We start from the raw sequence: 26,209 nt of genomic DNA on the forward strand, positions 1-26,209 counted from the left end.
AAAGGCTATTAGTAAGTGAAATCATGTGAAATTAATGCCACGTTATTTTGCACTTGTTTGTTTTGCTGTTGGTGCTTTAAAACAGAGCCTAGCAGGTGTTCTGAAAACAAAACAAAACAAGCTAGCTATCTCATCACTTAAAAGTCTCTGCTTTTCCCTGCAGCATATTTTGGCTTGTTATTTTTTCTATAACAAGTGGATGGTTTGGAAATGTAGATGGAACTTGCTGAAATAGGAAACAAGACAAATTATTATTATTTCCAGGAAAAGCAAGTAATTCCTTTCTCCTTTCTTCTTTACCCTTCCCAGTCTAACATTCATATAACCCATTCTTCAATAATTACTCCTGATAGAAAAATTTTTTCAAACACATAAAAATGTAGAGAAGAATATAATAAACAATCCCACTTAACCACTGCTCAGACCCATTAATTATCAAGACTTTGTCACACTTCATTCATTATAACAGAAAATTTTAAATCCTCAGATTAACAGAGAGCTTTTATTATGGGCCATCTGCTATAGCTGGAAGTATCTTTGTTATAAAAGGGTCTTTTTAAAGTATTTTCATATAAAAAAAGATTACCTGTATTTCATTTAAACTTGGCTGTATGCATCTTTTAAAAAATACTATCATAAACAGAAATAAAAAGAAAAGAGATTCTCAAATGAGCTTACAGTAGAATGAACCATTATAAAAGACAAAACTTTTTGTTTTTATTCCCTCACCAGCTCCAGGACTGAACTCCATGATAGTAATAATGCAAAATCCATTGTATTGCCTGAACATAACATGCAGCTTGATCAGCCAGAAAGTCACTGAAAATAGAAAAGAATATTTTCATTATAACATTATTTTTTGAAGACAGGCCATTGTGTTTAGAGCATATCTCCTGATATCACATTCTGCCTCACGTTTTATTTAATCAATGAATAAACCAAAAACTGCAATCAGAAAAACTCCAAAATATTATTTTTTAAAAATTCCATCATGCCGGATTAAAGGTTTGCCTTATAGTTTTCCTAAACCAACCATCAGAATACTTAAACATGCTGTGCATATTTATTCAGTGAATGTACTGTGCCTTTGGTTTAAAGTTTGAGGATTTAGTTAATGAAACTTTCTATAATGTGGCACTACCAATGCCTTAAATATTCAGGGTGTGACGAGAGATAGGGATGGGAATCTTCTTTATTTGGGAGGATGCCTGAGAGAATCACAGGAGGAAATCAGAAGATCTTAAAATCTAGTTATAGAGCTAGAACACACTTTGAAAAGTGCGATATCCACTGAATAATATTCCCTCTAATCCCTTTTTCTCAAAAACCATCATTTAAGGTAAAATAATCACACACACAATACACACGCACACACACACACACATGCGCATACACACACACACACACACACAGAGCAAAAAAGAGCACTCTAGGTTAAACCCCAAAGTGGCTATAAACCTTGTTAGTGTCTGTTACCAAAATTCAGGTAGAGATACACTTAGATATTCTTGATCTACATTATTTCTGGGAATTACGCTTTTTTTAAAAAAAATAAATTTATTTATTTTATTTATCGATTTTTGGCTCTGTTGGGTCTTTGTTGCTGCACACAGGCTTTCTCTAGTCGCGGCGAGCGGGGGCTACTCTTCTTTGCGGTGCGCAGGCTTCTTATGGTGGTGGTTTCTCTCGTTGTGGAGCATGGGCTCTAGGCACGTGGGCTTCAGTAGTTGTGGCACGTGGGCTCAATAGTTGTGGCTCACGGGCTCTAGAGCACAGGCTCAGTAGTTGTGGCGCCTGGGCTTAGTTGCTCCGCGGCATGTGGGATCTTCCCAGACCAGGGATCAAACCTGTGTCCCCTGCATTGGCAGGCAGATTCTCAACCACTGGGCCACCAGAGAAGCCTTTTTTTTTTTCTTAATTTATTTATTTTTGGCTGTGTTGGGTCTCCATTGCTGCTCGCAGGTTTTCCCTAAGTGAGGCGAGCGGGGGCTACTCTTCATTGTGGTGCACGGGCTTCTCATTGCAGTGGCTTCTCTTGTTGCAGAGCATGGGCTCTAGGCGTGCGGGCTTCAGTAGATGTGGTGCGTGGGCTCAGTAGCTGTGGCTCATGGGCTCTAGAGAGCAGGCTCAGTAGTTGTGGCGCACGGGCTTAGTTGCTCCATGGCATGTGGGATATTCCCGGACCAGGGCTCGAACCCATGTCTCCTGCATTGGCAGGCAGATTCTTAACCACTGTGCCACCAGGGAAGTCTTGGGAGCTATGCTTTTTAAAATGAAATGCATTACTTTTTTATTATAAAAGAAATATTTCCTCATTACTGAAAATACAGATAATGACAAAAAGCATTTTTATCACCTTATAGCAATCACTATTATCTTTTGGTATTTTTTTCAATCTCTTTTCTATGCCCAGGTTTTTTTTGTTTTGTTTTAAGTATTAATGAGAGGATACTGTGCATTATGATTTTTGTATCCTGCTTTTAAAATTTGTACTTAATGATATACTGAAAGTATCTTTCTGAATTGTTATGAACTTCCCATAAGTACCAGTTTAACAGTTCCGCATATTCTGGAAATACTGGAAATGGCAGAGATAGTGACTGTAATGAGGAGGAGGTGGAGACAATTATGATGAACATTCTTACTGGACATGTACATCGTTTCTAATTTTTTACTTTTAAAAAACTTTGTAATAAACTTCCTTGTGTATAAAGATCTTCTGTGTTTAACTTTATATTTTTAGGATATTTTAACAATTAGAATTATTGGGTCAAAGGGATGACTATTTTAAAGGCTTCTGGATATGTAGTTTCCAAAATAATTTTACCAATTTATATTTCCACCAGTAATTAAGGGAAGAAATCTACTACCACTCCTGGACCAACACTGAATATAACAACTTAAAAAGATTTGCTTATTTACTAGGCAAACAAATAGTATCTCATTTTCATAAGTCTATATTTTACTATATAAAAGGAAAAAGAAATAGAACAGAAGACTAGTTTCCTATCAAATTAAGCATTTAATGTCAACTGCATGTACTACAGTTCTATCTAACTGTAATCAAGGAAATATAAGAACAAAGGGAAAAAGGATTAAAAGCATAACTATTTTAAATATGTTATTTCTCAAGTCTCAGAAGTCCTACTTGCTAATGTAATAAGGGTACATAGCATTTCATGAAACTCTTATTTCACTTATACAAAAGCAGCTTCATCTGGTGGTTAGGCATGGGCTCTGGAGCCAGACTGCTTGTGTTTAAATCCTGGCTCTGCCACTCACTACCTATGCATGTCACTTCGAGCAAATCACTTAAATCTCTCATTCCTTAATTTCCTCTATTTTAAGGTAATAATAATTCAACTTATCTTAAAGAATTATTGTGAGAATTACAAGTTAACATTTTCATGTTATATATATATATTTATATGTTTATATTATTAAAATATAAATGAGTTAATATTTTTCAAATGTTTAGAATAGTGCCTGGCACTTGGTAAGCACTTTATAAGTGTTTGTTAATTAAAATAAATAAAATACGAATATATGTAATTCATACTGTGGGCTGTAGTTTAGAAGTGTGGACCCCCATTCTAGAGGTCAAGTTGTTAAGGAACTTTTGTACTAGTTATTAACCTGGGGCTGAGCCAGGTGCCCTCTGAAATAAGTGTGATGTGAGCTTTAGAAGATAGGAAGCAAAACACTAACCATTTTCTATTTGGCAATTTTTATCATAGCACCCTTGAACAATGCAGGAGTTAGGGGCACCAACCCTCTGTGTAGTAGAAAATCCACCTATAACTAGTCGGCTCTCTGTATCTGCGATTCCGCATCTGTGGATTCAACCAGTTGTGGATTCAACCAATTGTGAATCACGTAGTACTGCATTAAGTATTTAGTAAAAACAGTCCGTATATAAGTGGACCTGTGCAGTTCAAACCCGTGTTGTTCAAAGGTCAACTGCATAATACATGTCAATTAATGTTACCTTGTCCAAAACGGTACTAGTTGAAAGGCTTACAATAATTTATGAAAACAAAAAATCCTTTCCACCCATTACCATAACTATCAAAATTATGTCGTTTTCACTGCAAAGTCTAATTTTTTTCTACTTTAATGTAAAAGCATTGGCAAAAACGTACTCAGAAACTACGTCAACTCCCATCTTTGTCATGTAATATGTTCTTTTATATTGTCTAAACTCGGTTTCAAACAAGTCATCATCTTCAGTCTCATCTTCTAAATTGTCTAGAAAAAAGACAGAAAGACAGTGGCTGACAATTACGAATATTCTGTTTTTACATCTAATGCTTTGATAAATACATATCAAAGCAGATGCTTATAAACTATCATAGACATCTATTTCATCCAATATTACTGAATTAGTACTAATAAAGGAAAGATATAACAACTATTCTGTCAAAAAAAATTGCATATATTAAAATACATAGTTTGTACTCACCCTTAGAAGTTACCACTTCTTCTCCATTTTTGTCTAAAGCAGCCCAACATATTGAGTTTTCCTGGCCCTATACAAATTATAAATCAATATAAAATTAAGGCAGGATATACTTTAAGGTGAGACATTTAACAGGAAGATTTAAAAAATACTAAAGATAACTGAATGATCCTTAAGTGACACACTGCAAAAGTCTGTTTTAAAAATATTCCTCAAATGCTGTGTAAATGCTTTTGGTTTTATATCACTGTTTCCTGAAGCTATAAATCTTTATTATGTAGAACTTAACATTCAGACCCCTCAATGATAAATAACAAGTAATGTTCACCAATATAAAAGATAAATATATTTAATTATATATGTGTTCCAAAAACAAAACACTTCAAGAATATTTCATTTACTTAGAGAAAAGTACACAATCAATATCAAATTCTTTCAACTTTAACATTTTTATATGTCAAATTCTGGGCTATTGTTAACACAATCTGTTTGTTTATGATTGAATCCAATAACTACAAACATTACCTATTTTTTTGGGATCTCTGGATCCCATCATTCCTATGACTCTACCAGCCACTTCTAAATTTTCTTCCATGTAACTCATCTGCTTTTCTAAAGTTCTTCCATTTCATCACATCCTTCATATCCTGCCCATCTATTCTTCCTCCTTGTGATTTCATCCTTTCTCTCCTCTACTTCTAACTGCCTATCAACTGCCAGTGCCTCTCATTAGTTCTTCCTACTCCCTTATTCCCAATTTCCTTTTCTTCATCCAAGCTAGGGCCTCTGCCAATTTCCTGCGTCTGGGCTGTTTCTCCAGGTCCTTTCAATCTACCAGTGTCTCTAATGTTAACTACACACCCCTGGATGACTGGTGAAGCTTAAGGACTGAGCTGAGGTGGGCGGAGTCATGGATTATTGATATTTAAGTTTGTGGGTACGGGTCCCCCAAAAGTTGCAGAGCCTGTTTTATTAAGACAAGAAACAGAGTAGAATGCAGACTGACTACTGCTAAGCTCCACTGAGGAAAAGTTAAGCAATTAGAAAGACTGCACTAAAGAAAATCAGGACAGTTGCCCTTCCTGGAGCAAGAGATATTGGGCTTGAGCCTGAATAAAACCAGTACAGCAAAGAGAGTGCAGGAAACTCATCAGTTTCACCAGAATCCAATAACTATGGGTTAGCTGAGGAAAATTTCGGAAGAGGTTTATTTTCCAAGCTAACACACATAAGACATTCTTTAGGGCTTCTTAGAGGTGTTTTACAGTGTACTAGCATATTCTAACTGACTCTAATCACTTATTGAGGACCTAACAGTTACCACATATTGTGCTATTAACTACTCTTAGCCTAGCCTATCACTGTATTTTACACACGATTTTATATATAAATTACTTCTAGAGAAAAATCACTAATCTAGTTAATGTCTCATAACATTAAATGCTATAAATATCCACACTTTAACTAATTTTCTGGGCTCTTATATTTAGAAATGTTTTATATACTTATTAATAGAGTGGAAGAACAAAGAAAACACAATGTTCTTCGATGGTAAAAATAAACTGATTTCTAAAGATCAGATTTAAATGATAGGATCTAATAGAGAAAAAGAAACCAAAACAATTTTTAAAATGTCCATAGAGGAAAAGAAGAAATGAAACTAAAATGAGGCAACCCTAAAATCATAAGAAAGAAAATGAGAAACAAGGAATATCAGTTTTACCTTTACAGCTAAAAAAATGAAAGGACACCTAAAAAAATGGACACCTTTGATTTTTTCTTTTCCTTGTAGTTCTTGGCTTCTTCTGCTGCGACACCTGCTGCTTCATTGAGGTACTTGTTACCAACTTTGCTTTCAAACCACTTTAGGTCCACAAAAACTTCACTGAAGTGCTCTCGATCAAACTGTACAGAAATATTTACATTTATTTTAAAATAACTTAAGTATGTTTAGAAGAATACAGACCAAACTTTTAACAGTGACTACTTCTAGGGCATAGGAAATCAGAGGATATTACTTTTTTACATGGGGACTTCATCTATTACTCTGAAAACTAAAAATGAAAAGCAAATAGAAATAAAAATAACTTAGGTGAAATTACTTATACAGAATGACCAACTTGAGTAGAATCACAAAAACTTTTTCTTCTGGTATTATGTAATTGGTTACTAACCATTTATAGCTACCTGGGACAGGAAAACAAAAACTTCTAGTTACTTACATCTGATAGTTTCACAAGGTATTTCTCAAATCGAGGTAAGTTGAGATGTCCACTTTCATTAATATAACCTAAAAGGAACAAAATCTAAACTTGTACTAAAAGCTGACATTATTTTTTCTAAATAATTCTACAAAATTTTTACAAAACATTGAGTTTTGACATTCTACTAATCAAGAAAAAACAGTGTTGGACTATGTAAGTGGCCCTAGTTTCTATGAACTTGATGTTACTATAATACACAGTATGTAAGAACTGAAGGAAAATATAAAAAATTCCAGGTTTACATAGTAATAATCTTCCCAAATTTCCAAACAACACTGGGAGACAGTTAATTAAATTAAATATGTTCTAGAATCTATCTAGGTCATTCATTTGATATGTTAACTTAAGAAAGAAAAGACTAATGTCCTGCTACTCTGTTGATTGACTGATTGATTAGCTGATTGACTTGCTGTGCAGCGTGACTTGCCGGATCTTAGTTCCCTGACCAGGGATTGAACCCGCGCCTTCTGCAATAAAAATGCGGAATCCTAACCACTGGACGGCCAGGGAATTCCCTGTCGTCTGTTTTATTCAGCATCACCACTGTCAGTTTCCCATTTTAACTTGAAAATCTCTCCCTCATATTAAATACTCTGATGATTATCCATTCAGAAAACTAAATTTCTATGCTTAAATACGAAACGAGCTAAGTGAAACGAGCAACCTCTGCTGGCTTTCTTAAGCCATTTAAGGTGGAGATTAGTTAGGTATCAATAAATGAGACTGCTTAACTGGCGTCATCTTCTTTGCTTGTGAACCATTGAAAATTACAACTTTAGAGAGCTTGGCACCTTAGACTAAAAGAAACTCCAAATTTTTTTCCTACTTTAGTTGTACATACCATAATCTAATAAACTGAGTGACATTTTTAGGGTTAGTTGAGTGCTAACTTAAAGTAGCTTCAAACAAATATTAAACTTTTCTTACCCCCAAGTTCTGGCAGGATGGTAATATATGTTCCATAAAGAAGAGGCAGTGCATCATGATTAATATGTAAATGAGGTAGATGAGGGATAAAATCATTCCCAACAAGAAATCCCATCAAAATCCAATCATCTATTATCCTTTCAATATCATATTTAAATGTGATCTTGTCCTATGCAATATGAAGAGAAGAGTCAAATCCTATGGAAATTTCTGCATATTCATCTTTGGCCCATGGTTATATTAATACTTACTTTTAATGCTGAAAACTCATAGTCAATATACTCTCTCATTAAAGACAAGTGTAGAAGGTGAAATGTGGTTTCTTCTGGTGCGCATACCCTGTAATTAGTCAGATGATCAACACAGAGCTTATTATATTTTTAAGGTTCAAGTTTAAAAACGTAGCTTAAAATAAAACATCATTAGAAAATAGTTAATTCTTGTCATTAAGGCATGTAATTTATAGGCAAGCTGCAGGGTAATGTTAAGATAAAAATATAACTACAATTACAACAGAGATAAAGTTCATAATAATAGGTTTACAATATGCTTTCTGTGGAAGGACTCTCAGAATTGAGAAAGTCTAAATAATACATAATAGATGTAATAAACCAGTGGGATCTGGTCCATTTAAGGCTGGCCACCAGCAGAAAGCATATAGATAAGTGAGTACGTATACTTTTATATCTACTGCAGTACAGTCCAAGGCTTCAATGTTGAGGCACCATCACTTCCTCCTCTTACCTTTTCCGGGCTTGGTATAGGGGTCTATATTCCTGGCTGTGGCCTATACTCCAGGATTAATTACAAGTTAGAATATAAGCTGTTAACAGCATATTAAAAGCATTTATACACCATGAACAAATGGGATTTTCTTCAGGAATGCAAAGATAGTCCAACATAAGAAAATAAATCAATGTAATACACCATATTAATAAACAAAGGGAGAAAAAACCCCGCATAATCATTTAACAGAAAAAGCATACGTCAAAATTCAACACTCTTTCATGATAAAAACATTCAGCAAAGTAGGAACAGAAGGGAATTTCCTTATAGCATAATCAATGGTGAAAGACTGAAAGCTTTCCTCCCAAGGAAAGGAATTCTTGTTCCTAAGATCAGTAACAAGACAAGGATGCCCATTTTCACTATAGTTATTCAACATTATGCTGGAAGTCTAGCCAAGGCAAGTAGGCAAGAAAAGAAATAAAAGGTATCCAAACTGCAAAAGAAGAAGTAAAACTCTATTTACAGATGGTGTAATTCTATATGTAGAAATCCCATAGAATCTACAAAAAAAAAAAATACTACCACTAAAAAATGAATTCAGCATAAGTGCAGGGTATAAGGTCAACACAAAAATCAGTTGTGTTTCTACATACCAGCAATAAACAATCCAAAAAGGAAATTAAGAAACAATTCCACTTACAATACCATCCAAAAGAATAAAACACTCGGAAATAAACTTGACCAAGGAAGCAAAAGAAAAAGCCAGAGGCAAAAAAACTGAAATCAAAGATACAGAAAACAGACTGATGATTCACAAAGGTAGGGGATGGGGGTGGGTGAAATGGGTGAAGGTGGTGAAAAGGTATAAATTTCCAGTTATAAGATAAATAAGCTCTGAGGATGTAATGCACAGCAGGTAACTATATTTAAAAACATTATTTTCAATTAAAGGAAAAAAAAGAAGAAAGGAGGCAAAAGACTTGTACACTAAAACTACAAAACTGAAAGAAATTAAAGAAGACACAAATGAATGGAATGACATTTTATGTTAATAGACTGGAAGACTTGATATCAAGATGTGAATGCTACCCAAAGGGATCTATAGATTCAATGCTGTCCCAATCAAAATCCCAACTTTTTTACAAAAAAACCCAGAAAACCTATCTTAAAAATTATTAACCTCAGGAGACCCCAAACAGCCAAAATAATCGTGAAAAAGAAGAATATAGTTGGAGGTCTCAACCTTCCTGATTTCAAAACTTACTACAAAGCTACAGTTATCAAAATACTTGTGGTACTGGCATAAAGACAGACATACAGACCAACGGAATAGAATACAGATCCCAGAAACAAACCCTTCCATATATGGTCACGTGATTTTTGACCAGGGAGCCAAGATCATTCAATGGGGAAAAGACAGTTTTTCAACAAATGTTGTTCAGAAAACTGGACATCCACATGCAAAAGAATGAAGACAGACCATTACCTTACACCACATATAAAAATTAACTCGACATAGATCAAAGACCTAAATGTTAAGAGTTAATACTTATAAAACCCTTAGAATAAAATGGGAAAAGGCTTTATGACATTGCATTCAGCAATGATTTCTTGCATATTACACTAAAAAGTACAGGCAACAAAAGAAAAAAATAGATTGGAATTCATCAAAATTAAAAATTTTGTACATCAAATGATGCTATCAACAGAGTGAAAAGGCAACCCAGGGACTGGGAGAAAATATTTACAGGTCATATACCTGTTAAGGGATTACTATTCCTAATTTAATTTCTGTTCTACCTTCTGATATATAGGCAGTATGATTTACCTTTGTGTCTTTTTGCCACCAAAACGAACCTCTTCTCTTAAAAGAGAGAAATGTGCTTCATGACTTGTTAATCCAAGCATAATCTGTTGAAAAATGATGAAGAAATGTTTCTATTCTCTCATTTTTTATAGCATCGGGTTCACAAAAGCAATCAAAAAACGTTTCTATATAGAGAACATGCTTATTTAAGGAAAATAATTCATTAGCAAATTAAATGTATAACTATCAAAATATGATACATCTACAGGTTATAAATTGGGTAAATTCTGTGTACTTTTCTAAGAAAAAAATGTTCACTTTAGACTCAAATAACCTTTATAACCACCCCACTGTATCCCCATAAAAAAATTCCAATAATGTTCTCTTGGTTTTTACACCTTTCCACTTGCCACGGAGGAATGGGTAAGGAATTAGGGCAACAGCATTTCCATGACAGAAGAATACAGGACTCTTCTGGAGGCCAAGATACCTTTAGTATGTGGAAACTCAGAAAAAACTGGAAAAGGATATTTTCAGTTAATATTCTCACATACTATTCTAATCCCCAAAGTAAGTCAAATAGTCTAGTGAGCCATATCAACCAACTGCAATGTATATTGTTTATTTTCATTTAATCCTGATTCAAAGAAAATAAAACATTTATGAAGCAATCAGGGAAATGAGAATACTAAATGGTTATTTATATATTAATGATTTGTTAATTTTTGTTTTATGTGGGATATCATTGGGGTTATCATTTTTAATATTCTCCATCATGAAATATTTATAGATTAAATAATACATGTCATATACTTCAGGAATACAGGGGATGGGCTTCCCTCATGGCACAGTGGTTAAGAATCTGCCTGCCAATGCAGGGGACACAGGTTCGAGCCCTGGTCCGGGAAGATCCCACATGCCCTGGAGCAACTAAGCCCGTGCGCCACAACTACTGAGCCTGTGTTCTACAGCCCGTGAGCCACAACTACTGAGCCCACGTGCTACAATTACTGAAGCCCACGTGCCTAGAGCCCGTGCTCTGCAACAGGAGAAGCCACCACAATGAGAAGCCCCGCACACTGCAACGAAGAGTAGCCCCCGCTCGCTGCAACTAGAGAAAGCCCACGCGCAGCAACGAAGACCAACGCAGCCAAAAAATAAATAAATACATAAATTTATTAAAAAAAAAGAAAAAAGTCTTAAAAAAAAAAAGAATCCAGGGGAGGAGAAGGAAGGAGACAGATGATTAGGGAAAGGAGCTGAAGGTTACTGAAGACAGATGAAGGACACAAGGAGGTTCATTATGCTCTCTCCTTTACATCTGTTTATATTTGCAAACTTCTGTAATAGAAAGTTAAAACAAAAAGAGTCTAGCAAACTTGGGTTATGGAGTCATCAGATCAGGTGGTATTAAAAATCGTGTATTAAGAATGAGGGTAAAAAGGGCCCTCTATCCTGACCTCAGCAGAGTATTCATAGCACTAGGGTCAGTCAGGTGTGAACACTAACAATAGAGACCTGTTGATCATAAACTATGGCAAAAGAACTCCTTTTCCAAATGTTTTAGAACTTTGGTAATAGCAGAAGTAGCAATCATTATTATATCTCTGATATTTGTTCCCATAGCCAGAAATCTTCTTAAATGTTTTTTTTAATTTTTAATTTTTTTTTTTGGCTGCGTTTGGTCTTCATTGCTGTGCGTGGGCTTTCTCTAATTGTCGCGAGTGGGGACTACTCTTCGTTGCGGTGTGCGGGCTTCTCATTGTGGTGACTTCTCGTTGTGGAACACAGGCTCTAGGCGTGCGGGCTTCAGTAGCTGTGACACACGAGCTCTAGAGCTCAGGCTCAGTAGTTGTGGCTCGTGGGCTCTAGAGCACAGGCTCAGTAGTTGTGGCACACGGGCTTAGTTGCTCCGCGGCATGTGGGATCTTCCCGGACCAGGGCTCGAACCCGTGTCTCCTGCATTGGCAGGCGGATTCTTAACCACTGCGCCACCAGAGAAGCCCAGAAATCTTCTTTTATTAAGACCAAGTTTCCTAGATATTTTAACTACAATGGCATAAGATTAGAATACAATAAACATTATACCTACCAAGTCAGCATCTAAGCCATAAAGACAGTGTCTGGTGTTTGGATCATGATCTGGCTTTGCCTTCTCGGATCTGATAAATTCCATGATTTTATGTTCTCCTTCTCCAGGAGTCTAAATATAATGTTTAAAAAAAATGTGGTAATATGCTATATTTCTCAAGATTAAATTTAAAAAACTCTTTAAATAAAATAAGATAATAACCTCATGGCCTGAGAAATAGATGGTAACTCCTTGCCACGACTTGTCTGTAGAAATTTTCATATTTACAAAATACTTCAGATGTTCGTGTAACCTGGCCATGAATTCAGTCCCTAAAAATAAAAGGTTTTTAAAAATTTAATCTGAAAGAGATATAAAAACATTGAGTTCCCAGTGACAACATGAAATTGGATCTGGGTATCCAGGGAATAGCTAGGTATAAGATCTCCCAAGGAGGTCAAAAGCTCTCTTGCTTATCTTGAAAAGCGAGTAATGTTGTATCTTTCCCAACCAAATATCACAACTATTTCCAACTTTACCAGGCACCCCAAAATGAAGTTAATGTCAGATGGGGAAATTCAAAGAAGGTTACTGCTGCCTCAGGACTATGCTTCGAATATTTTCACACAAGGGCAGGGTTTCAACACTCCAACAAACTTCACTCTTCTATTTCTCTGCTGGATTCTAAAGTTTTTTGTTTTTTTTTAAGGCATGTAGCTTCAATAAGATTGCCAATAACAACAACTATTATCATTACTATTTTTAACCTGAAAAATTACTATTAATATGGAAACTGAGTCTACAATGATTATGTTTCAGGAAAAGCCCAGATAGTCAATAGTCAAAGGCAATAAGTCTTAAACTGTATAACGATAAAACTGGTTATTAAATTGGGCAATGTGTCATTAGGGGACTTAATGAAAGAGAAAACTAGCATAGCAAAAATTAATGAGATAGTACGATTATAAGATTTTTTTTCAATGTAAAGAATTATAATGATGTTAGACAAAACTCTAGGAAGGGCAGACTGTGCTGTTGCATATAAGATTAAACTTTTAATACTGATAAATTAATTCTTCCTTAAAGTCACAGAAATCTTAACAGCCTCTGAGAAGAAGAGTAAGCACTCTAGACGAGGAAAGTGGGTTTCTTCTCCTGAATACAAGCTAGCTCTATGAACTTGGGTGAACCACAACCTCATTGAGTCAGCTTTCATACAAATAAATGGCAAGAGTAGGACTGATCTTGTAAGTTCCTTCTAGGTCAGGAATTTTGTGCATCTGGGAGAGTCCTGTCCATAGGTGCCCTTATCAGCATCTGTAAATCCCTAGAGTGGGTCTCCATAGGGGCATTTATGACCAAGGTGACCAAACCATCTCATGAAGAGACATAACTGGGAAAATACAGCAAATAGAATCCTAAGGACAAAATACATAGAGGTTAGAAAAGAAATAAATTTACATTTACATTTTAAATCTGCCAGAATTTTTCTCTCAGTGAATTTACCTGGTGTAATACAGTTGGAATCAAATCTGGCCTCTGTAGGAAGAGTTTCTCCTTTTTCTATTGCCTTTTTAATTTTGTCTTCTGCCTCCTTTGCTGACCTTAAATGTTAAGGGGGAAAAGAAGTGCTCAACTTTCTGGAAAAAATAGAGATCTCTACATAAAGTAAAAGGTTATTTAGAAGTTTTTGTAACTAAAATACTAATTCATCAATTTTAAGTTCAAAACATATAAGTTTTGAAATGTCTATAATCAATAAAGATGAGCCTCAGAATTGTTTCTTTTCATTTAAAGAACTGAGTTTTTCAGCTAGGGACTATAGAAGTAGAACATTATAACAGTATAAAACTGACAAAGAATGTTACAAATACTTATTATAAAGTAATTCTTTTCTAATCACAAATATACAGCATATTAGTTCTAGAAATAATTTCAAAAGTATCGCATAAACATTCATTATACACACTACATTTAATAATATCAAATAAGTACATCATTAAAATGATCTCTAAGAATATTATATAAAAATAATTATAAAATTGTAATGTATATCTTTGGGTTTCCTCATGAAAACATCTAAAGCGAAAGCCTAATAACATTAATGACATCAGTAGCCAAAATGATCTCATTTTTGAGGCAACAGGATTTACTAAGAAGAACATGATTTTTAGAGTCCGATAGACACAGGTTTGAATACTGGCATCCCAATTCCAATCTGGCTTCTCCAGTTACCCATGTGTGGCACACAAATATGCCACATGGCATACAAGTTAGGAAGTCCTGCTTTATGTACGTTTTCTACAGCCTTGTTATTAGCTCTATCTACTGTGCCCTGTGGAATTCTATTTCTGCGATAAACAAACTCTTCTTCGTATTTAACCTCTCTCTCTTACCAACCTCTTCAATATAACAAAGACTCTGAAGATATCAACTCATTTGTAATCACTCCAATGGAAGCCATTCTTTCCTCTTTTCTCCCCTTCCTTCTTTGACTGAAGAAATGATTATTCAATGTTACTATGTGACAAGTTCTTGGGTTACAACAAAAAAGAAATGATTCCTCTTCTCGGAATTTACACTCTAGTGGGGAGATAGAAATTAAACAGCCATAATGTCTAATGTAGCTGCAATATAGAGAATGTTTGGGACAGGGGCAAGGCAAAACTATTAAAGTAATCTAGGTAGAAGATTATGGTGGCCTAGGCTGACAGTAGCAGTAAAGATGAAAAGAAGTAAGTAGATATGACTTAGATGTGAGGAATAAGGAAGAGAGAGAAGTCCAATTCCTCTTGGACTTTGGAGTTGAGCAGTTATTTACATGATGTTATTCACAGAAACATAGAAGGAAGGCAGGTTTGAGGCAAAGATGAGTTCAGTTCTGAATATATTAAGCCTGAAATGTATCTATGGTATCCAGAGGAGGCATTTAGCAGGCATTTGGATGTATACAAGCTCTGGAAAGAGATATCCACCAGAAAGATAAGTTTGGGAGTCATCAGTACAGATTCAGTACTTAAAGTCATCGGATAAGATATCTTAGGACCCAGGACGGAACCTTAAGAAACATCAATATTTGAGACAAAGCAGAGGAAGAGAATATAACAAGGAGATTAAGAAGGTACAGTCAGAAAGAATTCCCTGGTGTACAGTGGTTAGAGCTTGGCACTTCCACTGCTGGGGCCCAGGTTCCATCCCCGGTCATAGAGTATAGTTACCTGAAGGTCATGGGAAGGAAGTTCAAGAAAGAAATAATGGTCAACACTGCTAAATACCAGGGATAAATGAAGTAATATAAAGACAGAATTATTCTCTAGATTTAGCCCCTTTAAGGAGTCTATTAATAATCTCGTAAGGAAGTTTCAGTGGCACGGTGGGGATGAAAGACAGATGGCAGCAGATTTAAAAGATGGCAGAGATGCAAAGTGATGAGGATTAAAGATTATGAGCGAAGAAAACAGTCGTCATGGAGAATGAGGAAAAGCTGACTGGGGGATTTGGAGGAAACATGGCACACTCGATGCCGCCACAGTACCGAGCGAACGCTTGTGGTGGTTAGGGTCAACTGGCCCTCGATGCCCATTCCTCTCTCCTAGTCTGTCTTCTGATACTGGAGAGGTTGGAAGAAAGCTATAAAAAAATTAAACTCTCAGGCTTCCCTGCAGCTAGGCTTCTGGATATGACTTAGCTTCTTAATCTCTGGATCAGAGCTAAAGGAATAAATTCCTAGAACTACCTGTTCTGGTCAGGGCCTCTGAACTCCTCACCTTCCTGAATGTTGCAGTAGTGATGCCATCAGTGGGTGAGTTCTATGGTGTTGTTCTGGAAGTCATTCTTAAAGGCTAACCTAAATGCACAACCTTTTGGCTTTTACAATGATTTTTATAAGCACCCAATTCTCTGTATTATATTTCTTTCTGCTCAGAATAGTTAAATTTCTATTACCTGCAACTGATTGATACAGTGGGCTTATATAACCCTTTCTCAACACTAGATTATCTAGCCCAGCAGCGCCCCAAAACTAGTTTAACAAATACCAGGGGAATCTGGTAAACATAGTTTCCAGGGCCTAGTTTTTAGAGGTTCAGATTAAGTAAGTCTTGGGTGGTACTTGAGAATCTAAATTTTAGTAAGAGATGGCCCTTGTCTTCAAGGATTTCACAGTTCCAATATCTTCAGTATCTTTTCTCTTTTGATATTTAAATTAGTAGAGTTTACCATCCCCTACCCATTCTCACTGCTAGCCTTCTCCAAGGTACTCTCCCACCTTCCTTGATGATTTCCACATCTGATTCATAGGTGCCCTTTCTACTTCTTTACCTGCCATTGTGATGAAAGGAAAGGATCTATTAGGCTAATGACCTATCAAACTCACTAGACTCAGGGTTTCTTTCCTTCAGTTCCAACAACCCTCTTAACTTTACTCCTGTTACTCATAACAAGGACACTGCATGTTTTCATTGTTATTTAGAAATATTCCACAGGTCCAGGATTTTGACTTTAAAATCCTCTCTGTATACAACTCCTTTTCAACCTTTTGCTTCTACTACCCAAGTCGTACACTGGGCTGATAATATCTCGAGTGTCCTAACTCAGTTCTCTTCTCATACTCTATCCATCCCCTTCTAATCTAATTTGCCTTTCTACCCAGTGGGGACCCATGTTCAAGCAGGGTCAGCATCTAGCCCAGGGTCAAATTAAATGTCAGTGATATTCTCATTAGAACAATCTCTCAGTTCACTCTGCAGTTCCACAGCTCAGGACGAAATACTCTAGGAACTTTCTCTACTACTACCATTTCCAAATTACCAAGTTTTAGGAAGTCTGAAAAATTTGTGACAGAGAACAACAGAGTAACTTTATACAACCCATCATATACGTTGAGAAATGACACCTCATTTGAATTCCTAATTCATTTACTTGATTGATAAAACATGACATTGTAAGTCTGAGATACTCCCACTTCTGGGGGGAAATTTAAGCAGAAAAGAAACGTGAATGGGAGATGCACTGTGTTAAGTCAATTACCTTTGAAGTAATATATTTTATTAATCTAAATAGTATTCGAAAATAAACCATAAATGTTTTACCTAAAACGCCTCCCACGCTGCTGGTTCATCTTTGCTCGAGGAGCCACACCGTCAACGGCCATGAAGAACACTTTCCTAGGTTTAATAATGCGAAACAACACCTCCAAGTAGTGAAAAATATCAGTAAAGATTTTATCATCTGAAATTCTGAAGTGAACATCATCATCATTAGGATGGGAACATTGATGTATAATACCATTCATATCCAGGTATAAGTTATCAAATTCAGGAATCTAAAAAACAAAGAAAAATGATCAAGATCATTATTATAATCAAACACAGATACCTAGACATCTGATCAAAAGCAGGATACAGGGGCTTATTCTTATTATATAAAAACTGAGTAAACAATCACAGTTGAATAAAGAAAGTAAACAGGAGGAATAAGTAAGACAGAGACATATTATATGGTTACATTATGCACCAAAAGCTTGATCACATTTACTGTCAGGAAATTATCTACTTATTTAAAATAAGATAACCTGAGAAAACACCAAATAAAGCTCTTGGTTGATTTGGTACTCAAAATATTAGTTTCCTTTCTTCCTACAATTTGACATTAACTCCTCAAAGCCTCAATTTCCTCTATAAATGAGTAACATAATGCCCATTTATATCAAAAGGCTATTTGTACATGGTCATTAAAAGGTTTTACAAGTGATTTAAAGCCCTATTGTATATCTGGTTTCACTGAAACAGAATCATTAATTTGGTTATATTAACTTAAAAAGCTTAGATTACGCCAAGAAATTTAGGAAACTTTGAAAACTGATTTGTTTTTTATAGGTGGATTAAATAGTTTCTAAACTTTGGCTAACAGGCATCTACTTTTATAGAAAGGCCTTCGTGGTTCTGACTCTGATTGACGTTTCCTCTATTTAAATGTCTGTGAACAAGTAATGGGAACACTACTGAAACAAATATAAACTAACAAGGAACTAAAATGGGCACAACTTAATATCTAGTGTAATTAAGGGATCTGAGAGTAGTCTGCCTTACATACTAATTGAAGAAAAGTATTTTGAATTTTCAAACATAAAAACATAATGGGCATTTTTGTATAAACTTAATGAAAACTATCTGTGAAACAATTATTCAAATTTTACCATATTCATAGGTAATAATACATTTTCCTGTTATTGAGAAAATAACATGCCTTTGAGTTTTAGGAGTAAAAAGTTTTGGTCTTTGAATCAATGAACACCATAAAAATACATTTATAAAACACCTATTTACATAGGATTGGACTAAGTAAAAAAAAATTTAAATGCCCTTAGTGAGTATTAGACTCGAATGAAATGACAACTGTGATCATGAGGTTTTAAATGTACATTCAAGATTTACTGTTTGTTTCAAGAAATCTAAAAACCTCAATCAAAATCTCAATGTGATTTTTTTTGAGGGGGTGGGGGTACTTTACAAAATGATTACAAAGTTTCCTTAGGAGAATAAACATGTAAGAGAGCATATTAAAGGGAGCGTAATGAAGGAAAACCTGCCCTATATGATATTTTTAATTATAAAATAGACAGTTTAATTGAACCAAATAGTTTAGAAGTAGTCCAAATGTACACAGAAATTTAGTATATAAGAGACATTTCAAATCAGTGAAAGAAAGGGATGGGGCACCTAGGTAACTATTTGGAAACAAAACTGTATTTCACCTTATAACAAAATAAATTCCAGAAGGATTAGAAATTTTAATGTGAGAAATGTAAGTAAAACAATTATATACAAATATTTTGGCAATTTTCATGTGGGAAAGTTAGAAATCATAAATCAAACAAATGATGGAGTTGGCTACCTAAAAATGTATTTTTAAAATCTTGTAGGGAAAAAATAGTGCCATAAACAAGCCCAACTGAAAATGACAAAATGCAGGAAAATACTTGCAAATAAGGACCAAGTCAACATTCCTAATGTACAGAACAACCCTCAAATATCAAGTAAGAAAAAGAGCATATGTTAAAAGTAAGTACGGAAAATGCAAAGCAATTCAAAAGAAGAAACACAAAAGTCTAAATGATATGAAAAAAATGTTCAACATTCCCAAATTTCTAATTAAAATGATACATCATTTTCCCCATCATGTTAGCAAAGATTAGAAAGATGGATGTCACCCATTATTGGTAAGGATTTGGAGAAATGCATATTTCATGTTATTAAAAGCAATAGCTGGCACTTATTAGCTTATTAGGTGCCAAACATTGGGCTAAACACTTACATTCATTCTCTCACTTAATTATGGTAACAATCTTAAAAGAGAGATATTTCGATTCCCCATTTTATATTAGAGGAAAATCACAGGGCTAAAAGGGAGAGAGGTGGCATAGACATATACCCAATAGTCTGGGATGGGAATATAAACTGGTGTAACTAATATGAAAATATATATCAAAATTTGAGGTGTGCACATCTTTTGTGTGTGTGTGTGTGTGTGTGTGTGTGCACATCTGTGACCCAGGACTTCTACTATTGGAAATTTATCCTGAGAAATAATCAGAAATGTGCACAAAGACATAAGTACAAGATTATTCATGGCAGTACTGTTCGGAAAAGATAAAAAATTATATTATGTAACAAATGGGAAAAGAATTTGAAAAAGGATACGTGTCAATATATGTGTAACTGAATCACTTTGCTGTACACCTGAAACTAACACAACATTGTTAATCAACTATACTCCAATATAAAATAAAAAGTTAAAAAAAAGAAAAGATAAAAAATGAAAACAATGCCTAATAATAAAGAAAATTGATAATGGTACATCCACACAAGGGAATACTACAAAGCAATTACAAATTATAATATAGATTCATATTTGGCATGGGATAATGTACATAATACATATGGTCAAGTGACAAAAGTAGTTTATAAAATGGCAGGTAAATTATTATCCCACTTATTGAAAATATTTATCTACATATGTATCTGCATAGAAACTGGACCATAGTGTATGGGCAATTTGTGGTTTCTTAGAATGGTAAATGTTATTGGTCAGAGGGTTTAATTCTTTTCCCCCATCTACCTCCAGTAACCTAGGACATTGAGTAAGCATATAGTAGACATGCAACTTCCCCTTGGATTTTCTGTATTAGGCTTTGTTTTTTGTTTGTTTGGTATTTTATAATCTTTAATTTCCACATTCTGGTCTAGTCTATTGTCCTCAACTTTAAGGAAAGTGCTTTTTTTAAAAAATAATATTTTGCTTGGTTTCATCCCTCCTCCCTCTCCTTTCCTTCCTTTCTTTCTCCCTATTTACTTATTTACTTAACTCCTTACACTCCCAAACCTTCACTGAACAAGAAATATGCTAACAGTAAGATAAGACTGCACAAAGTATTATATATCTCCATATTTTTGGATCCTATGGTATATAATTTTTATATTCAATACAGATGTATGAAATAACTATAATTTTATAGTCATAATATACTTCTACCAAACTACTGGACCACTTGAACTAGGCATCAAAAATAGTTCTAGGTGTGTACACATTCAAACACCAATATAAGTCTTGTATATACTATCCATGTCAAGAATTCTCTAAAATAGGAATAGAGTTAAGCTCTACTATTTGTTTGTGTCACCTTTCTTTCTTTTTTCTAATATTACCAGCCATTGGTGCTTAATGCCTATTTCTATTAACTTATTTGAGGTTGCAAAATGGTGATATTCTATCACTTCTTTTTTTATTAATTGTAATACTCTTATAAAGGGGATCATTCTGCCTCTTGGTTACCCAGTGGTACAGGAAAGGTTTTCAAAATTGCGAACTGTGGGGCTTCCCTGGTGGCGCAGTGGTTGAGAGTCCACCTGCCGATGCAGGGGACACGGGTTCGTGCCCCGGTCCGGGAAGATCCCACATGCCATGGAGCGGCTGGGCCCGTGAGCCATGGCCGCTGAGCCTGCGCGTCCGGAGCCTGTGCTCCGCAACAGGAGAGGCCACAACAGTGAGAGGCCCGTGTACCGCAAAAAAATAAATAAATAAAATAAAATACCCTTTAATTAGGTATTTATCATATCACACACACGAGTTTCAGAAAAACAATATTAATATTACCACTAATATGATTAATGGTAATATAATTTTTTTTGCATAACTTTTCCCCATTCTCTCTTACTCCCATTTATTTTATAGTTGTACTATCTAAACATTGTCAGAACACATAGCCATTATACACTAAACTCTCTCTTCACTCTTATTTTGATTTTGTTCTACAGGAAATTATATTTAATGTTCACCACTGGTATTTATGTTGATATTTCCCCAGTCCTTTTGATTGTCTGAAGCTCATTCTCTGGCAGATTCCTCAAGAAAGTGCTCAAAGGAACAATATTGCCTGACTTCTACACTGATCATTTGACCAGCTTATCGTTTATACTTAAAAGTCAGTTGAGGGCTTCCCTGGTGGTGCAGTGCTTGAGAATCTGCCTGCCAATGCAGGAGAACGGTCCTGGTCTGGGAAGATCCCACATGCCACGAAGCAACTGGGACCGTGAGCCACAACTACTGAGCCTGCGCGTCTGGAGCCTGTGCTCCGCAACAAGAGAGGCCGCGACAGTGAGAGGCCCCCGCTCGCCACAACTAGAGAAAGCCCTCATACAGAAACGAAGACCCAACACAGGCAAAAATAATAAATAAATAAATAAATAAAAATTTTTTTAAAAAGTCAGTTGAGTATCTTTATGTTACTCCATTTTTTTCTGGCATAAAGCACTACTGTGAAAAACTATGATGGGAACCTGATTTTCTTTCCCTTACAAGTCATATGTTCCTTTCTTGTAGGTAACAAAAGCTTTTTTCTCTTTTTCTTTAAAGTCCATGAATTTAACTAGAACATGTCTTGATGTTGGTCATCTGAGTCAATATTCTTGGGTACATGGTATATTCTTTCAACATGGCTTCAATTTTTTTTTTTTAATTTCAGGAAAGGTTTCTTTAATTACAGTTTTAGTATTTGTTCTGTTATATTGCTTTGAACCTTTTTATCTTCTAAAATTTTCTCTTATTTCCACCTTCTATTTTTTTCTTATGGCATTATTTGTTTTTGCCTTGCTACTACTTTAGGCTTCACTTCTGATGTGATTTTGCCATTTATGTCTCATTTTCTTTAGGTTCTGTCACCTTATTCCTGAGTTTTTGTAATTGATATATGTTGTTCTTTCATGTCTTATTTTCTTAGTGCCTTTAGCTCATTCTGAAATAGTAGGTTATAGTTTTGGTCTGTTATGTGTGCATGTTTTTATTGCAAGCTTTTACTGTCTGTATGAATATTATTTTGTTTCCCTTTTCCCCCATAATAACTTTGTATACTATTTGACCTTGACACTTTTCTATCATTCATTTTTATGTAAACTTAATTTTCCTGAACTTTTGGAATGAGAAGGGGTTCAGGAAAGCTTTAACTTTACAAAGCTCCCTCTTCTGCTATTTTGGGGTAGTATTAAAAAATATGGTGGCTTGCCTGGTTTGTTTTCTAAGATTTCTTGACTCTGTAACCCTCCCTCACTTTTATCTTGACCTTATCTCTCTTGTCTCCTTCCTGATAAAATTTTATTTCACTCCCAGCACTTTCTCCTTAGGGTGGGCTCTACCTTAGAATGGTACCTTGCCAAGTCAGTTTTGTGGGTTCACAGGAGTTAGACTACTCCTGCCCTTTAAAACCCCCCAGTTACAGCTACTGCTATCTAATAGGCTTGTAGAGTCTTAGTGAATATTCTGGAGTTCTGCTCTCAGGTTCATCAGATGTTGCCCCATTTCTCCTTCTTCCTCTTGCACACATGCCAATACCAACTGGGTCTAGAGGCTATCAGTAGTCTGTCCCCACCAAATTGTATCTTGGGGTTCATGGGGATACCCTGTCACATGGTTTTGTTGTAATTGTTCTATGGATTTTAAATTTAGCTATCTAGTTTCTCTTTCTGTTTTCAAATGAGGATTCAGAGAAACCAAAAACTATGCTATGTCACCACTGCCACCATCTTCCCAGAACCCACCCCTCCATCCAGTCCCTTTCCCCAAGGACTAGCTTTTGAACTGCTGTGACTTAGGAACTACCATGTTTTAAGTACTGCTTGAGAGAGTAGCTGGTGATTTCTTTTTGAAAGACATCACTTTGATGAACCAAGTTTTAAACCTATTGTTAGTGTTCGTGTCATAAAATTGCCTTAAAGCCATTATTTTTGTTCAGTAACAAAATTCCTCAAGATGGAGAAAATCCAAGATCCTTACACCAAACCAAATTCTGTGCCAAAGAGTAGAGAGTAAAAAGATTACTGAACAGATTGTGCATTGTCAAGTTAGTCTGAATTTTTCAATTTAGAGATAAAGTGCCTGATGCATGGCAGGTACTCAAATATTTGAGTGAAGGATCCAGGAAACGCCTAAGTTAGTTGTCACCATTTTTATCCTCTTCTCTGGAAAGAAATGTTTCCCTAAATCTAATTCAACCCATGCTTCAAATAAATTAAAGACAAACCACCATTCTGGAATTTTTGGTAAGCTTTTTCCTCATATACCAAACCTGACTGGAATCCAACAACAAAGAATCCTTTCCAGAAGTTTAACCCCATCTTCATCCTTACAGTACTTTTTAAAAATAATAAACCATAATTTAATAGACAGCATGATGGTGTTCACTGTATTATTTCTCTCCATGTTAATACAATGCTATCCATCTCAACTAACTCAATTAGCTGTACAAATTTCAAAAATGACTTTGTGTGTGTGTGTGTGTGTGTGTCAGAAGTGGGATTTGAACCCACGCCTCCATTCGGAGACAAAAATGACTTTTTCCTGTAAAATATAAAATGGGCAAAAGAGCTACCAAAACCATTAAATGTGACAAACACTAGACCCAAAGTCCAGTTTACCTAATAGACGACTGCTTACTATTTTTTTCCGCAGTTCTAATACCTAAACTACATTTTTGAAGTCTGCACATAAACGTTGCCCTGGGGTCATTATATACCGAATATTACTATTCCTAGTATTAGTGCTCTAACAATCTGTTTCTCTCACCGTTCACCCCACGTCTCCTTCCTCCCTCATCTCCTTCCTCCCTCTCTCTCCCTTCTCTCTTTCACACGCACACACATTCACACAATGAAGCTTCCAAATAACTGCCCCGGCCCCGTCCAAATGTATTTTTATTTCTTTTGGAACAGGGGATTGGTACGGTCCTTGGGGTAACAGAAAAAGAGTAAGGAACTGTATCATAAATATGAACCATCAGCCACGTCAAAAAGTCTACGCGTTGGGGGTAGGGCGGGATGCAGCTCTAGATACGGGAAAGTAAACAAGGGGATTCAACTGCGTTGGCCGATATTACTGTTTGTACGTAGGCCTGTTGCTCTGGCTGGGGATTGGGGGAAGGTCCTAGGAGGACAACCATCCCACCTCCAAAAAGAAAAACGAAACCTGCAGCTCCCTGGGGAGGAAAGGGAAGCACTCCCGAAAGCGCTCCTCCCCGGGACTTGATTGCGAAGTCGCGGCAGGCCCGGCCCGGGCAGAAGCTGTCAGAACAGCCGCATCCCCGCCGCTCTGCCCACAGGAGAGCGACTTGCGTCTTCGCCCCCACTCAGATCACCAGGGTGTCCTCAAACGTTCTGCTCCCCTCTCTTCGCCACTCAGCCAGCTGACGACGAGCAAGAAGGAGGCGGCGGAGACCCCCGGTCCCAGGGTGGAGAAAGGGCCGCCGAGCCCCGGGTCCTCCGCCTTCTGGGCCTCTGACCCCTTGCTTACCCACCTGATGCTCCTTCACCACTTCGCTGAGGCAGGGATACCGCTCCGAGATCCATCGATAAAACTTAGGGACTCCCATTTCGACCGTCAGTACTAACTCAAGTCAGGGCCAAATCGAAACCAAACGCCCCGCCGGGGCCTACGCTGCCGCCTCCGGCCGTCGCTCCGCAGATGACAACACACTGCCCGGCCAACCATAGAGAGCGGCCGCCGGGCCTAGAGCGGCCGGCTTCGAGACTGCATCTCCGGGGCGGGGCTCTAGCCCCGGCCCGAACTCGCTGCCGCGGAGCTGCCTGGTTACATTTAAGAGCGCCAGGCGTTTTTGAACGCGTGTGTGAAATTCAGTTCTGAAAATGTCAGTTGACAGACCTGAGCGCTGTTAAGTGGATTTGGAAGGGGGTGAAAACCTCACGAGACGACTGGAAGAGTCCTGCCGGCTTCCGTTTTATGGGATTACTAATCTCTGTTTTTCAACACAGATTTGGAAAGGTCTGATGATTTATTTGGTTTAGTTTGTTTTGTGAGCGGAAATTTTTTCTTTCAGGATACAACAAAAATTTCTCTTAAAAACGTTCTTTTCCAAATTATTTGCGTAAAATGATTTCCTAACTCCCCTCCACCCAGCTTCCTCCTTAACTCTTAACATTAGGCCTTCGATAGGAAAGTATACGTTTAGTTTTCACATTTATACCTCTTGGGTTATTATATTTTCCCCCATCACACTTCAACTGTACAAAAAGGCAGAATTTTGTAAGGTAAACTTAAGTGAAATTATCTGTTACAAAAAGATTATGTTTTCATTTATTTGTATGTAATTACCTCTTTGCTTTGGAATTATTTTAAATCTTCTGCAATAAAATGTACCCCCAAATTTAACGTTAAAATTTTTTAGATTATAAAACCTCATGAAATTTTAAGTAATGCTGTTTCCCCCAACCACTGGATTCTGCATTCTGGTACACTTAGTATGGCAGCATCTTTAAAATTACAGAATGTTTATATAGTTTTCATATTCATGTTAATTGGCTAATTTTTTTTCCCTATCACATTTTCAACAAATACAAAAAGAGTATTACTAAGTGAACTTAATGATGTGCTATTTATGTTTACATCTC

The 26,209-nt window shown here is 36.2% G+C and overlaps 1 protein-coding gene across 2 annotated transcripts in view; it reads right to left on the reverse strand.

The window, feature by feature from the left end:
• XRN1 (5'-3' exoribonuclease 1) overlaps positions 1-25,209 on the reverse strand; it is a 101,197-nt gene extending 75,988 nt beyond the window's left edge. For both annotated transcript variants that reach the window (XM_060011367.1, XM_060011366.1), the window contains exons 1-13: positions 25,099-25,209; positions 17,348-17,580; positions 13,764-13,861; positions 12,480-12,589; positions 12,279-12,389; positions 10,208-10,290; positions 7,902-7,989; positions 7,651-7,819; positions 6,682-6,749; positions 6,227-6,364; positions 4,463-4,529; positions 4,143-4,248; positions 730-819 (exon numbers count right to left, since the gene is read on the reverse strand). In XM_060011367.1, coding sequence (XP_059867350.1) covers positions 730-819; positions 4,143-4,248; positions 4,463-4,529; positions 6,227-6,364; positions 6,682-6,749; positions 7,651-7,819; positions 7,902-7,989; positions 10,208-10,290; positions 12,279-12,389; positions 12,480-12,589; positions 13,764-13,861; positions 17,348-17,580; positions 25,099-25,173 — 1,436 coding nt within the window. In that variant the 5' untranslated portion in view covers positions 25,174-25,209. The remainder of the gene's footprint in view (positions 1-729; positions 820-4,142; positions 4,249-4,462; positions 4,530-6,226; positions 6,365-6,681; positions 6,750-7,650; positions 7,820-7,901; positions 7,990-10,207; positions 10,291-12,278; positions 12,390-12,479; positions 12,590-13,763; positions 13,862-17,347; positions 17,581-25,098) is intronic.
• Between the last annotated feature and the right edge of the window lie 1,000 nt (positions 25,210-26,209).

This window comes from Delphinus delphis, chromosome 4 (genome assembly GCF_949987515.2).
Source record: "Delphinus delphis chromosome 4, mDelDel1.2, whole genome shotgun sequence".
Taxonomy (NCBI): domain Eukaryota; kingdom Metazoa; phylum Chordata; class Mammalia; order Artiodactyla; family Delphinidae; genus Delphinus; species Delphinus delphis.